General features: G+C 41.8%; 1 protein-coding gene across 3 annotated transcripts in view; it reads left to right on the top strand.

Annotated features, from left to right (window-relative positions):
* PIK3CG (phosphatidylinositol-4,5-bisphosphate 3-kinase catalytic subunit gamma) overlaps positions 1–16,730 on the top strand; it is a 79,441-nt gene that overhangs the window by 29,282 nt on the left and 33,429 nt on the right. Inside the window, exon 1 of one of the 3 annotated variants that reach the window (XM_069977561.1) lies at positions 10,428–10,529. The exons of 1 other annotated variant lie outside the window; for it this stretch is intronic. In XM_069977561.1, coding sequence (XP_069833662.1) covers positions 10,527–10,529 — 3 coding nt within the window. In that variant the 5' untranslated portion in view covers positions 10,428–10,526. Of the gene's footprint in view, positions 1–10,427; positions 10,530–14,048; positions 14,202–16,730 lie in introns of those variants that run through there. One more of the 3 variants, XM_069977542.1, reaches the window with a different exon arrangement.

Here is a 16,730-nt window from a genome sequence, read left to right as displayed (position 1 = left end):
GACGGCACCCAAGACTCCCCAGGTGGCGCTCCTCTCTATACTCCCCGGCGCTATAGGCCGACAGAAAAAGAGTATCTTGCTTTTCTGTCTGCAGCTCGGACAGTCATTCCCCGCCACTGGCGCTCTATGCAGACCTCCACCATGGCAGAGTGGCAGGCCGAAATGTCACACCTTCACCGTATGGAGGAGCTGTCTGCTAAAGCTTCGGGGTCTAATAAACGATACAAGACGGTTTGGATGCCTTGGTTGCTCTTCCGGGATACTCCTGCCTTCCAGACATTGTTTGCTTGATGGGGTAACCTATTGAGCTACTCAATTATCTAATTACCCCCTTTTTCCCTTGCAGGGGGTTGGTCCCCTTGATCAGGGCAAGTACCCCCTTCCTCCTCCCCTCCTTTTGCCCCTTTCCCTCTGTCTATTCTTCTGTTTTCCTTACTTCTTCTTATTTACCTCTTCTGATCTCCACTTCGAGGTTTCTCATCTATAGAATGTTTTGACTTAGGTTGTTCCGCTGCAATTTTTGGTACTACAGATGCCCACTGGGCACGGTGTAGCTCATGATTATCCAGTCATCGTATGACCTGGAGGGGTTCCTTAGACTTTAGTAGTTACACAAAGGGGTTCCCGGCCCATAGGTTGTCTGTAAGGTCTGTAATGTTGCACCTACCCCCAGGTATAATGCCCTGCCCGAACACCGAGTACCTCCATTGGCGTTTCCGTCCCGCCATCTCCCGCTTGCAGCGGACTTTAGATTATTGTGTGTTATAAGTCTTTTGGTCCTATGTTTGTTATGATGGACCTTTCTTTGTATACTGTTTATATGTTTTCTTGCTCTTTCAAAAACGAATAAAAACTGATTATACATACAATCCAAAATGTGTGAGGTTATGCATTTCAGCAACTAAGTGAGGTCACATAATTCCGGAATGTGTGAGGTGACACAATTCAGGAATGCGTGACCTCACACAGTTCTGGAATGCGCAAGATCTCACAATTATACAATGCGTGACCTCACACAATTCCGTAATGCGTGTGGTCATACGGTTCCAGAATGCGGTAGGTCTCACAATTGTGTGAGGTCAGAATGTGTGAGGTCACACAATTCCAGAATGTGTGACCTCACATAATTCTAGGATTTGTGAGCTCACACAATTCCTGTATGTGTGAGGACATACAATTCCGGAATGCTTGAGGTGATATAGTTCCTAAATGTGTGACCTCACATGATCTCACACAATTTTATAATGCGTGATTTCACACAAGCAGGGAATGTATGACCTTCTACAATTACGGAATAAGTGAGCACACACATTTACGGAACTGCGTAAGGTCACACAATTCCAGAACTGCGCAAAGTCCCATAATTCTGGGACTGCGTGAGATCACACAATTCTGGAACACATGAGCTCACATAAACCGGAATGCATAAGCACAACACTAGTGTAGGCATCAAGGAAATCACAGCAGCACAGTGGGAGGTCATCAACATAGAAGTGTTGAGCAACAGACAACAAACAACAGGTGTCCACCAGGACCTAGCGGGAGCACAATATCCTCCCTAAATAGGCGCAGGTGATTAACAATGTTAGATCAGCAAAACCGCAACAGAACCGCATGTAGTGTTAAAAATGTTTTTTCTGTGTGATCAGCAATTCAACAATCATAGGTGTTCATAGAAAAAGTATTTATTAGTGGCAACGCGTTTCTGATCTCTAACACGGGAGGGCCTTTCTCAAGCCCTTACAAAATACAACTTAAACAGTCCAGAAATCCTCAAGGCACACAACACATGCACAAACCACTTCCATCTCGGAAACACTGTTCATCACCTGCGCCTACTCGGGGAGGATATTGTGCTCCTGCTAGGTCCTGGCGGAGACCGGCTGCTAATTCCGGAATCTAAAAATAGAAGAAACTGTCGCACTTCCTTTAGTTAGACTGTCCAGCCATGTTCAAATTTAAGCCAATAGCAGCAGATGCATATAGTTACCAGTCCCAGTGTCCTGAAAAGAACTAAATAGGTATAATCACAGCAGAAGGTAACAGCATCCAAGAGGCTGTATTAGATGAATAAAAAACTTTTTTACTCCAGCATGGAAGCATACTCAGCGACATTTAAACCCTGAGGTTTTTTTCAAGCTTGAAAAAAACATCAAGGGTTGAAATGTTGCTGTGTATGCTGCCATGTTGGAGTAAAAAAGCTTTTTTTTAATTAAGGCTAGGTTCACACTGCATTTTTGCAATCGTTTTTTTTCCAAAAACGGATGAAACACGGATGCATTTGTGTGCATCCATTTTGATCCCTTTTTCCATTGACTTCCATTGTAAAAAAAACCCGTGTCAGCTACATTTTTGTGCCCGTCAAAAAAAAAACGGATCCGTTTTTTTTTTTACAATGGAAGTCAATGGAAAAATGTATCAAAACGGATGCACACAAATGCATCTGTTTTTTTCATCTGTTTTTTTTTTGTTGCAAAAGACGGATAAAAAAAATGGATTGCAAAAACGCAGTGTGAACCTAGCCTAACACTGCCTCTGGGATGCTGTTACCTTCTACAATTCTGGAAAGGGTTACCTCACACAATTCCAGAATGCGTGATCTCACACAATTTCATAATGCGTGACCTCACACAATTAGGGAATGTGTGACCTTACACAATTCCGAAATAGGTGAGCTTGCACTTATCAAAAACTGCCTAAGGTCCCACAATTTCAGGACTGTGCTAGGTCACATAATTCCGGAAATGTGTAAGGTCACCTAAATCTGGAACTGTGTGAGATCATACAATTCGGGAAGTGTGTGAGCTTAAACAACTCCAGATCTGTGCGAGGTCCCAGAATTCCGTAATACATAAGGTAACACAATTCCAGAATGCGTGCGAACACACTTGGTTTGGAATGCGTGTGATTACGCACTTCCACAATGCGTCAGGTCATAAAATTCCGGAAATGTATGTGGTTACACATTTCAGGAACGGCAAGAGGTTACACAATTCCATATTGCGTGAGGTAACACAATTCTAGAACTGCGTGGGGTCATACAAATTAGGATATGTGTTAGTTTACACAATTCCAAAATGCGTGTGGTTATACATTTCAGCAACTGTGTGAGATCACATAATTCCAGAATGTGTGAGGTTCGACAATTCTGGAATGAGTCACCTCACACAGTGCCAGAATGTGCAGGATCACACAATTCTAGAATGTGTGATCTCACCATTACGGAATGTGTGAGGTCACACAGTTCAAGAATACGGGACATCTCACAATTTTAGAACTGTGTGAGGTCACACAATTTAGGAGCCAGGTGAGGTCAAACAAATCCAGAATGCGTGACCTCACATAATTCTGCAAATGTGTGAGCTTAGATATTTCCAGTATGCTAGAGGACATATGATTCCGGAATGCTTGAGGTGACGTATGGTGCTATGCTGCAATAAAAGTTTTTTTTTTTAAATTTTTTTATTTTATACCGCCTCTAGGATGCTGTTAGCTTCTACAATTCTGGAATGCACAATCTCACACAATTTTATAATGTGTGACCTTACAGAATTCCACAATTCCAGAATGGTGCGAGGACGCCCAAATCTACATCTGGAAGGTCAAACAATTCCGGAAATGTGTAAAGTCCCACAATTCCGGAACTGCGTGAGGTCCCACAATTCCATAATGCATGAGGTCACATAATTCTGGAATGCGTGAGGTGGCACAGTTCCAGAATGCCTTAGGTCTTAAAATTCTGGAACTGCATAGAGTAACACCATTCAGGAACTGCGTGAGGTTACACAATTCTGGACTGCACGAGGTCACACCGCTCTGGAATGCCTGACCTCACACAATCCCAGAATGCGCATTATCACACTATTCCAGAAAGCTTGACCTCATACACATCCGGAATGCGTGCCCTTACCCACTTCTGGAATACATGACTTCACAATACTTCATTGTATCACTCACATACCAAATACAAAACAGATTGATTAATTTAAAATATCCCATATGTCACATTGTGACACCACACTGCTATATTTTTACATCACAATGTCACTATTTGAAAAACAATACAGTATAAGGCCAGGTTCAGACTATGTAAGTGTGCGGCTGTATTTGCGGCTGTAATTGTGCGGCGGTATTTTTGGTGGTTCATGCACAGTGCACACTATGTATGAATCTACGGCCCGATCGTAAACGGACCCGTAAAAAATGAACAAGACCATTGTTTGCGGCTGGACATGCGGCCGAGGATTGACAGGCGGTCCGTACGGAGTACTTCAAAAAATAGCCGGCAATGATGCCGAATGCCGATGCCTCTAATAGTTAATATATTAAATCAATAAAACACATTTTCTTTGTAATAAAATCACTTTCGTTGGTCAATAATTTAATTCTAACGAATCCATCATTTTGCAATTAAATATACTGTTAAAATAAATAGATATATAAATAAATGTATATTTATATATATATTTATTTTTTGACAGTATATTTAATTGCACAATGATAGATTCGTTAGAATTAAATTATTGACCAACGAAACTGAATTTATTTAATCGAAAATGTGTTTTATTAATTAAATATTAATTAGTACAGGAAGCTCCATAAACCGTTAATTCATATGCGGCAATAGAGCTTTCTGTACTAATCATCACTTTACTTTAATGAAAACATCAAATGTTTCTTCTAATTATGTTATGACAATAGCATTATTAGAAGAAACATTTAGAATTATATGTGCGTTCAGCTGATTGGCTGATCGGCTGAGCGCACATATAATGAGCCGGTCCGCAGCACAGTGACTTCATTGTGCTGCGGACCAGCGAAGAGGACACATCGGGGTGAGTATAGAGCTCTCCCCACCCCCTGCCCAGCACTGCACCCCTCCCAGCAAGGAAGGGGAGGGTCACTTAACCCCTTCCTTGCTGGGATGGGTGCAGTCTGACATCAGTCTGGCCCCCAAGGGGTTAAGGGGGATGCAATACATCCTCCCTTAAGCCCTTGGGGGCCAGACTGTAAGCAGCGATCTGTAAAGATGCTGCATACTGTAAGGAGCACAACACCGCTCACAATGATGGGTGTTGTGCTCCTGTTTGTGTGTTTTTTGTGTGTTTCTCCCTTTTTGTTTTTCAGATATCGGTATCCTGTGGATTCCGTCGGATTCCGTGGACTACGTCGATGACCAGCGTTTTTTTTATGTTTTTTTTTTTTTATAAAATGGTCAATGAGGGGTGTGGGGGTGTTTTTATTTGAATAAAAAAATTTTTTAACTTGTGTCTTGTCTTTATTTCTTTACTTTATAGACTTAGTAGTGGAAGCCGTCTAATAGACGGAATCCATTACTAAGTTGGGGCCTAGTGTTAGCCAGTATAAAATGGCTAACACTAACCCCCTATTATTACCCCAGTACCCAATGCCACCAGGGGTACTGGGAAGAGCCGGTTGCCAGTGGTCCCGGAGCATCAAAATTGGCGCTCCTGGACCGGGCGGCAGCAGGCTGGTAAGATTTAGGCTGGGGAGGGCCTAAACCAATGGCTCTTCCCACCCTGGTGTTACCAGGCTGCTGTCGTTTGGTTTTTAACCCGGCTGGTTATAAAAAATAGGGGGGACCCTATGCGTTTTTTTTTTAAATAAATAAATAATAAAAAAAAAACGCATAGGGTTCCCCCTATTTTTATAACCAGCCGGGTTAAAAACCAAACGACAGCAGCCTGGTAACACCAGGGTGGGAAGAGCCATTGTTTTAGGCCCTCCCCAGCCTAAATCTTACCAGCCTGCTGCCGCCCGGTCCAGGAGCGCCAATTTTGACGCTCCGGGACCACTGGCACCCGGCTCTTCCCAGTACCCCTGGTGGCATTGGGTACTGGGGTAATAATGGGGGGTTAGTGTTAGCCATTTTATACCGGCTAACACTAGGCCCCAACTTAGTAATGGATTCCGTCTATTAGACGGCTTCCACTACTAAGTCTATAAAGTAAAGAAATAAAGACAAGACACAAGTAAAAAAAAATTTTTATTCAAATAAAAACACCCCCACACCCCTCATTGACCATTTTATAAAAAAAAAACATTAAAAAAACGCTGGTCATCGACGTAGTCCACGGAATCCGACGTAATCCACATGATACCGATATCTGAAAAACAAAAAGGGAGAAACACACAAACAGGAGCACAACACCCATCATTGTGAGCGGTGTTGTGCACCTTACAGTATGCAGCATCTTTACAGATCGCTGCTTACAGTCTGGTCCCCAAGGGGTTAAGGGAGGATGTATTGCATCCCCCTTAACCCCTTGGGGGCCAGACTGATGTCAGACTGCACCCATCCCAGCAAGGAAGGGGTTAGGTGACCCCCCTTCCTTGCTGGGAGGGGTGCAGTGCTGGGGAGGGGGTGGGGAGAGCTCTATACTCACCCCGATGTGTCCTCTTCGCTGGTCCGCAGCACAATGAAGTGACTGTACTGCGGACCGGCTCTTTATATGTGCGCTCAGCCGATCAGCCAATCAGCTGAGCGCACATATAATTCTAAATGTTTCTTCTAATAATGCTATTGTGATAACATAATTAGAAGAAACATTTGATGTTTTCATTAAAGTAAAGTGATGATTAGTACAGAATGCTCTATTGCCGCATATTAATTAACGGCTTATGGAGCTTCCTGTACTAATTAATATTTAATTAATAAAACACATTTTCGATTAAATAAATTCAGTTTCGTTGTTTAATAATTTAATTCTAACGAATCCATCATTTTGCAATTAAATATACTGTCAAAAAATAAATATATATATAAATATACATTTATTTATATATCTATTTATTTTAACAGTATATTTAATTGCAAAATGATGGATTCGTTTAAATTTAATTATTGAACAACGAAAGGCACTTTATTACAACGAAAATGTGTTTTATTATTTTAATAGATTAACCATGAGAGACATCGGCATTAGTGCAGAGGATCGCAAACCCCGGTAATAGCAATTCATGTAAACTGTGTTCCCTGCTTTCCCAGATGCATCCAGAGGTGTTTGCATCACTTTCTTAAGATTTTATTTGTTATTTTTAGTTGAACCAGATTTCCAAGTAAATGACCGTATGTTTTGAGCCGCATGTCTATTTTTTCCCACGGCCGTAGTTTCATCCGCACATTTACAGCCGCATAAAAAATACAGCCGCACAGTTACATAGTGTGAACCTAGCCCCCGAAGAATAGAATGCCACACTCACCATTTAATTTTCACAAAATGTTGGACCTAGAAATGCTTTGGGTTGAAATGGTGGAGATTCCCTTAAAAGAGAATGTATTGCTTAGATTTTCTTCTACTGAATAGAGACAGATACTAAAACATGTTTTTGTTTATTTTTTATTAATCTGTTTCTATCTTCTGACTTCGATTTAATTTTTATTATTTTTTTTTGTATATTATTATGGGGGCTGCCATCTTGCCTGAACTGTTTTTTTAACAGCATTTAGTGACATGCTTTACTGCAAGTCTCAATGATAGAGACAATTACATTGGAATTAATTTGAAAAATTAATGAGTGTACACTCTGACCTTTAAAGAGGTGATCCTACAGGATGCTGCTATTATCTACTGGTGTCCCCTGTTGCTGTAATGCTGTTCCGATCACTTTACAGCTGTCTCCTCTTACCACCACAGACAGAACAGGGAGGCCGGAGCCTCTGATGCAGCCGGAGAGCGGTACAGGTAAAGTATGCTCTGGGCAGCGGCTGGTTAAGGGGGGCAGCATTTATATACTAGCAGCGGAATGAAAATTGTGAGTATCTAACCCCATTCAAACTCACAGTAGTGGGCATAGATTAAAAAAAAAAACTCACAGTAGTGGGAATCACAGCAGATTTAGCTGCAGAACTCGCAGTGTGAAATCCACTGCGATTTACTACATGTGAAGCTACCCTAAGGTTGGGTACACAGTCTATGAGAGTGGCTGTTCTGTGACACAGAATGGGAGCTGTCTGTGAATTTCATCCCAGCCGGTACTGGTGTACCGGCTGGATAAAATTAAAGGAGAAGTCCAGCAAAATTGTTTATTAAAGTATTGTATTGCCCCCCAAAAGTTATACAAATCATCGATATACACTTATTACGGGAAATGCTTATAAAGTGCTTTTTTCCCTGCACTTACTACTGCATCAAGGCTTCACTTCCTGGATAACATGGTGATGTCACGACCCGACTCTTAGAGCTGTGCAGGCTGTGGCTGCTGGAGAGGATGATGGCAGAGGGATGCTCAGTGTCCCTCCAGTGCCCTGTGTCCCTCAGTGTCCCTCTGCCATCATCCTCTCCAGCAGCCACAGCCCACACAGCTCTGGGAGTTGGGTCGTGACATCACCATTTTATCCAGGAAGTGAAGCATTGATGCAGTAGTAAGTGCAGGGAAAAAAGCACTTTATAAGCATTTCCCATGATAAGTGTATATTTGTAATTTGTAACTTTTATGGGGCAATACAATACTTTAATAAAAATTTTCGCTGGACTTCTCCTTTAAATTCTTTTAAATAGGAATGCGGGCGCCTTCAGGTGTGCCCACATTCCAATTACCCATAGCAGACAATGTAAAGTGTGTAAAGACATGTCAGTTTTTCGTGTGGCTGTATGGAATCCTGTGTATACAGTGTGTACACTACAGCCAGGATTCCATAGGAAATAATGCAATGTATTTTATCAATTAATAATGGCCGTTATTAATTGAAAAAATACGTTGTGTGAACTTAGCCAGAAGGCCCTATTACTCTTACCCGCTCACTGCTGTCATGTGTAATAGCGCCGGCAGGGAACGAGGAGCAAGCGAGCACTGACCTGACAGGTGGGCGCTCGCTTGCTCCCTCTTGTCGCCCCGTGTAATATGGGTTAAGGGTGCGTTCACACGTACAGGATCCGCAGCAGATCTGCAGCAGATTTGATGGCGCACATTTGATCCTGTGTTGTTATTTAGTTACATTGATATTAAATCTGCTGTGGATCTGCTGCGGATCGGCATCATCAAATCTGTACGTGTGAACGCACCATAAAGGGAATCTGTCATCCTAATTTGCTCCTAAGAGCTACAGACACCATCGGTTAAAAGAAAATTGTTCTTATCCTGGAGCTGATGGTGCTGGCAGAACTTTTTAAATTGTTGTTTCATTAATCAGTTAAGTGTCAAGCAGGCGGTACAAAGATGCTCAAGTGCCACAGCCTGGCATGCTTCCTGGCTGTCTTCTTCTCCCAGCTCCTTCATGATTGGCTCTTTTACTAAATCTCCTGTCTGCACTGTGGAAACAAAAACACACTTGAAGAGCTCAGCTCAGGTTTCTTGACCTTGCAAGCATCATCTGCTCCATGGAAGATAAACTTTGCTTATGTACTCTAACAGCTATCTACAGAAAATACAGCTGACAGATTCCCTTAAAATGGTATCTATCATTCTGATTGCACGTAGTCCGTAACCGCCATAGACTTGGATTATAATAAACTACAATGTAAGGCCTCATTCACACGTCCCTCAAAGTTGTCTGTGATTGCAGATCAATTAAGGATCAACCTATTGCCCATTAATTTCTATTGGGCTATTTACACAGTCCATTGTATTGCGGATCCGCAATCCGTACCGCAAGGAAACAGGACATGTCCTAGTGCGGATTGTGATTGCAGTATGGATTACCAATAAAAGTCTATGGGATCTCTGTTTTTTGTGGACGTCACGGATGTCACATTCGTTATGTCCGTGAAAAATGCGGATTAAATCTAAGCTAGTTTAATTTTTTTTTATTGGCTCTACATTTTTGCGGATGCCGATGCGGATACAGATGCACTATTGATAAAATTACAGACCCTTTTTCACTGATCACAAATATCAGACCCATACAAATAGGTACAAGAACAAAGAGCGGACCTATATGCGGACCTCAAAGTCACTATATGTGTGAATGAGGCCTAAGGCTACAGAGCTTCCAGCATTTCTGTACTACAGTGGACTACATAGTGTACATGCTGGGTTTTTGAAAGACCATCCTGCTGGGAGTGATAGTTAGCATTTAATGCAAGTAGAATTGGTAAATCAAATAAGAAATGTGTAGCAGCTAGAGATGTAGCAGGTTTGCTCATTTGGCTACACTTATGCTTGGTGTTGGGATATGTTATGTATTTATTATTTTCCACAATATTTCATATATACATACTAAATTACATAAAATACATTATTTTATCCCCGAAGAGGCAAACAATTTATGTGGCAACTTGCAAGGAAATATGGGGATCTTCATTCTACAACCTCAGTGTTCCCCAACCTTTGGCTCTCCTACTGTTGCAGGGCTACAATACTCACGATCGGCCAGGCTTTGAGATAGGAGCTGTGGTTTGTGACTCACGATAAGCCACAGGTTGGTGAGCAATACACACAAGATCATAACTACCACGCAATGCCCACTAGATGGCGCCATTGTCTCACAGTCTGATTTCACAGCAACGGAAGAGCTGAGCACAATAAACAAGAAGGGGCAGTGCAGCAGCGGCGGAGGGGACATTATGGTAAGTAGCCGGGGCGGGGGTTGTGCCTCTATTTCTTGCATTAGTCCCTGCCAGTCCTCTCCCTTCCCGGGAATAGCAGTCACTGTCCTGGTGGAGGCGGCTGTCTGTCCCTGGCAGAAATGGTTTTCCCCCTGTTGTGTTGTGGCGCCGTGTGATGACACAGTAAGGGTGGCAGACTGCTCTACGGCATTGCCAGTCAGCTGATGTATGCACCGTGTGACCAGGCCAGGCGTCCTAGTCATCTGCTAATCACACGTGTACAGTGCCACAGGCTGCAGATGTGTCACAATGGTGCCAGGCTGATCCCTGAGTTCTCTGACCTGCTGGCATGTATAGGTGGCAGAAAGTTACATTGGCATTGGCACATGATGTCACATAATAACAACACCATCATGTGGCAGGCATACTGTACAGTTCTCACCACACCAGTGGTGCCAGTGACATGAGTGTGGTGCAGCTGCTGTGTCTCATCTCGCCATTGATTTGTATGGAAGCTGATGTGTGATACATGTAGTAGTAGAGTAATATAGTGGAAGGCTGCAGCACACTGCTCAGGGCTTTTTACGTTGCTGATATGACCAATACTGAACTGCACAGGGTTGAGGGGTCTGTATTGAGTCCATAGTCCTAGCAGAAGCTTAGGTCACTATTCTAGCTCTTCTCTGCTGATAATGACTGATTTAGTTTCCTTTCAGGGTTCTACAACTCATTGGGGCTATGTGCCCACTAATGCTGAGATTTATCAATCTGCCTGTCTTGTGTTCCCACAGCTTAGCTTTGATATATTAATGAGCTCTGTGGATATAAAAGCTGAGCTGTCATTGGCAACACCAGACAGTGTGGCATACAGGCAGATTGGTAAATCTGGGCCTTATTTTTTGGTTAATATTTTTCTCCAGGCAAAAAAAAAAAATGTAAGTGTTAGTTAAAGGGGAAGTCCAGGCAAAATAAGTTTATCATATGTTATTGCCCAACAAATTACTTATTATGGGAGATGCACCTATAGTGTATTTCCCCTGCACAGCATGGTGTGTTCAGGTCTCTGTAAAGTTGGTGATGTCACGTCACATAAACTGCCGACACTTGCTGCTCCAGTCTGTCCCATCGCTGCAGCAGGTGTTGGCAGTTTATGTGACGTGACATCACCAACTTTACAAACACCTGCTGCAGCGATGGGACAGACTGGAGCAGCAAGTGTCGGCAGTTTATGTGACGTGACATCCCCAACTTTACAGAGACCTGAACACGCCATGCTGTAGTAAGTGCAGAAAAAAATGCCCTTATAGGTGTGTTTCCCATAATAAGTGTCTATTAGTAATTTTCATCACTTTTGTTGGGCAATAAAATATCTTAAAATTATTTTGCCCGGACTTCCCCTTTAAGTTTTTGGTCATTTGGTTCATTTTCTGAGCAATTGTTTTCATACTTTCAAACTTTCTTTTAGACGTTTTTGTGTCTACCACTTTTGTTAGTAAATGCTATTATGCTATGCTATTATGCAGTTTGCGAAAAAGCAAAAAAAGGACCTTTCACTTCACTTTATGGCCGTAACATTTTACTGAATGGGAAATACTAGCTGTTTTTTTTATTGAGTTCAGTATAACTCATTACTATAAAAATGTCCTAAACAGCTCTGTGGACAAAGCATAATACTATAGTATTCCCATCTCGACTGATATAGTTATACTTGCAATGCTTGTCAAAAAAAAGATTTTTGCAAATACATTTATTTAGCAAACTGACTCCTTTTCCTGAATCCTGAATCCAATGTTTTCCAGGACACCCTAGAGTTGCATCCAACTATTTTAGTCAATGGTAATCAAATGCAGAGTGTTCGGGTTTGGAGCTCGAGGGTTCGCTCATCTCTACCGGCTGGCCTCAAAATACTACAATGTAGTCTCATAGACGTATGTTGTCGGAATCGACTGTTAGGGTGTGTTCACCTGTAAAGGATCTGCAGCAGATTTGATGGTGCAAATTTGATGCTGTGTTCTGTTATTAAGTCAAATCTGCTGCAGTTCTGCACCATCAAATCTGCTGCAGATCATGTACGTGTGAAGCTACCCGGACAGAGATACAGACGGGAAGTGGATTGTGCTTCTGCTTTCTCTCCCCGACTATATCCCCTGATCACAGCAGATTTTAGCAGTGAGACCCTTTGTGATTAATACCTTTTGGCATGTGTGATGACATGTCAAAAGTTATTTTTGATGACTGGTACTGTTTAAGAAGCTCTGCTCTACACTGTAGTTATCAGCTGCTGTATGCCCTGCAGAAAGTGGTGTATTCTTTACAGTCTGACACAATGTTCTCTGCTACCTCTGTCTTTGACATGAACTGTTCAGAGCAGTAACAATCCCCATAGAAAAACTCTACTGCTCTCCAAACTGGATTGAATACCACTTTCTGCAGAACATACAACAGCTGATGAGTAATGGAAGACTGGAGATTTTTAAATGGAAGTAAACTACACATCTCAAATAAAATTTTTCTTCACTTGAGATAACCCTTTAGAGTACAAACACATGACTGATCCGCAGTGGTTCCTCAATGCGAATTCGCTGCGAGATCCGATGTGGATCCCTGCCCTGTAATCTCTATGGACATTACAGGACAAAATTAGTAATACCTTGCTGCTACTGTTCTTCCAGTGCCCAGTTTACCTCTGCTTACCACTTTATGGTGACTTTTCAACATGTATGAAATGCGTGCAGTTGCAGAATGTCAAGACATCACCAGGAGGTGGTGAGCAGTGGGGAATCTGTCACTACTGTAGTGGCAGCAGCAGGGGATCGGAGAAGTTAATATACATTTTTCCTTATTTTTTTCCCAGGACAGTTCATTTAAGGCTAGATTCACGCTGCGAGTTTGTAGCGAAATCCGCTGCGGATACCTTGCCTGTCAGTTTGAATGTGATTACATACTCACAGTGGGATTGTCATCCCGCTGTATGTAAATGCTGCCCTCCCTAACCCCCCACAGCCAGAACATACTTTACCTGATCCACGCTCCAGTTGCATCTGAGGCCCATGTCGCCAACGTTAAGGCGTCCTCAAGACATGGACCCTACTCTAGCATTTTCACACTAGCAATGGCCTCTCCTGGGCTGAATAAGGAGAAGCCATTGCTAGTGTGAAAATGCTAGAGTAGGGTCCATGTCTCGAGGACGCCTTAACGTTGGCGACATGGTACACTCTGTTTGATCAAATAGTTTGCTAAGATCCTCACTTTTCCCAAAAAAAATTTATATTTTAATTTTTAATATCTACAGAGTAGGTGTTTACTGTGTGTACGTTGGGAGGAGTATATACGGTAGGCCCTTACACCTGTGGGTTGCTGTTGCACCTTTTGTTTTTTGTCTGTCCCTAGCATACAGATAGTCAATAAGACATACATACTGAGCATTTGATATGTTCTTCTATTCATTCTAGTTGCTGCTAAGGGAAGTGCACAGTAGTTTTTCTAAATATGTAACCAAATGAATAATCAATGTGGTTAAGGCTTCCTTCCTGTTGCCAGCAGTACTTCCTCTGTAGCTAGAAGGAAAGGAGAGAAACACAGCAGAACAGATACTGAAGCCGAGACACTCTCCTGACACACAGCCCTTCTGCCAACTTGTATGTACACTAAACAAATGAGTCTTCTGTGGCATCACTTTCCTCAGCTGAGCAGGTAAGTATTTCTAGTTTTATCATCTTTTGAGGGGTATTATTTTTACTTAACTTTCTTAAATTGAGTAATGACAACTTACCTGTTGTAACAATATTATATTATAAGCATCTTCAGTGATAACACCAAGAGATGACAGATCAAGATGGGTCTCATCATCTATGAGAACACAGCTATTTAGCAGATTGCAATTTTTAAAATTACTTTTAGGGTAGCTTTACACACACACTGTATCGCAGCGGATTTTATGCTGCGAATCCACAGCAGATTTGATCTAGATAACCGAACACAGCATCAAATCTGCACCATCAAATCTGCTGCGGATCCTATACGTGTGAACGCACCCTTAAAAGTAAGTATATTGGCATACACAAAAACCTCATCAGTGATAAGTCAGATTTATGCTGCATTTACACGGAACGATAATTCGCCTGATCGTATGATTAACGATTTCGAAGTAACGATTTTTTTTTTTTTTTTAACGATCAGCGTTTAGATGGAACGATATATTGTACGGAAAATTCATTTTGCGATCGCTAAAGCCTATCTCGCACATAGGAAAAATCGGTGAACGACTGTTTATACGGAACGATCTGCGTTTACACGTACGATTATCGTTCGAATTCGATCATTATCGTGCAAATTCGCACGATAATTGTTCCATGTAAATGCAGCATTAAGGAACTCAATACATCATTAACATAAGATCAGTAGTTATATAAGTTAAGATGGAGATATTTGTACACCTCACTGTTTCATGTCCATAAATAAACATATCCTACATAGGTTTCCTGTTTGTGCTCATGTTACTGTGAGTAATATTAATTATACTTCTTATTATACTGTATCATACCAGGGCTGCACAAACTGTGTCCCCCCAGCTGTTGCAAAACTACAATGCCCATCATGCCTGGATGGATAAAAGGTGCTCAAGCATGATGGGAATTGTAATTTTGCAACAGCAGGAGGGCCACAGCTTGTGCAGCCCTGTTGTTACAGGAACATTTTGAATTGTATATTTGTATCAAATGTATTGAATGTAGAAGTATCCACATGTTAATTGTCTGTATGTATATATATATATATATATATATATATATATATATATATATATATATAATACTGTTTGATCCTGTATTTGGAGAACTGAATTTAAAGCAAAGCCATCAATATGTGACTGAAGTGTAGACTGATTGACTGAATTACTAATAATTGATTGGTTAGAGTCTGACCACTGTAAACCTGACCGTTCAGAGAAATGTGCCGCTTTGGGAGCTGTGACATGCATACTGGACTGTGGCTTTATTCACACGCTATAGGACTGCTTAAGATTGCCGGGTGCTGTGTATTCCACCATCTTTGTCAGACTTACAGAATAAGGCTGGGTTCACACTATGTATATTTGAGGCTGTATTTGGTCCTCATGTCAGGTCCTCATAGCAACCAAAACCAGGAGTGGATTGAAAACACAGAAAGGATCTGTTCACACAATGTTGAAATTGAGTGGATGGCCGCCATATAACAGTAAATAACGGCCATTATTTCAATACCACAGCCGTTGTTTTAAAATAACAGCAAATATTTGCCATTAAATGACGGCCATCCACTCAATTACAACATTATGTGAACAGAGCCTTTCTGTGTTTTCAATCCACTCCTGGTTTTGGTTGCTATACAGCCTCACAAATACAGCCTCAAATATACATAGTGTGAACCCAGCCTTAGAATAGAGTGGCAGCGTGCATTCACAATGTTAATGACTGTTTCACACATACAAGGGCACTCAGAACCCCCTGTTCATGTGATGAGCAGGGGTCCTGCAGTCAGACGCCCACCAATCAGTTGCAGTCTTGGGATAACCTGCATCCAGAAAGCCAAAATAGGCCACAGATTGATGATTTTAGTGCAAAGTTATCCAGATGCTAAATATTAGCATGTTTTATAAGTATAGGTGTGTTAGTTTGTCCTATTTCGTTTCAGCCTGTCAAGATGCAGAGGGTTTGTAAAAATGTCTAAAAAAACAATTAAAAGGAAACTGGGAAAAACATTTCAAATGAACTGGTTTCAGAAAGTTATATAGATTTGTAAATTATTTCTATTTAAAATTTTCCAGTCTTCCAGTCCTTTAGGCTATGTTCACACTGCGTATGATTCCGGCCACATTTCGTACGCCGCCGTACATGTGCGGCTGAAACTACGGGCGTGGGAAAAATAGACATGCGGCCGGATGCGTACGCACCGCGAACATACGCCCGCAGTACAGTTACGGTACAGTACAGGTATAGCTTGTTTCGAAGTGATCTGAAACAGGTCATTCACTTGGAAATCTTCGCCCAGCCCCGTAAACCACACAGAACCTTTTTGATCGAAAAATCAAGTTCAATTTGGCTGAAATAAGTACTTCGTACGGGACCGCATGGAAATCCACGGCCGTGAGTTTCAACATTTCCGTCCTCAAACAATGGTCTTGTTAATTTTTCACGGCGCCGTATACGATCCGGCCGTAAGCTCATACGTAGTGTGCATTTTGTG

Source organism: Dendropsophus ebraccatus, chromosome 1 (genome assembly GCF_027789765.1).
Source record: "Dendropsophus ebraccatus isolate aDenEbr1 chromosome 1, aDenEbr1.pat, whole genome shotgun sequence".
In the NCBI taxonomy this organism is placed as follows: Eukaryota; Metazoa; Chordata; class Amphibia; order Anura; family Hylidae; genus Dendropsophus; species Dendropsophus ebraccatus.
Note: the sequence above shows the minus strand (reverse complement) of the source record. Positions and strands in the feature narration are given on the sequence as shown.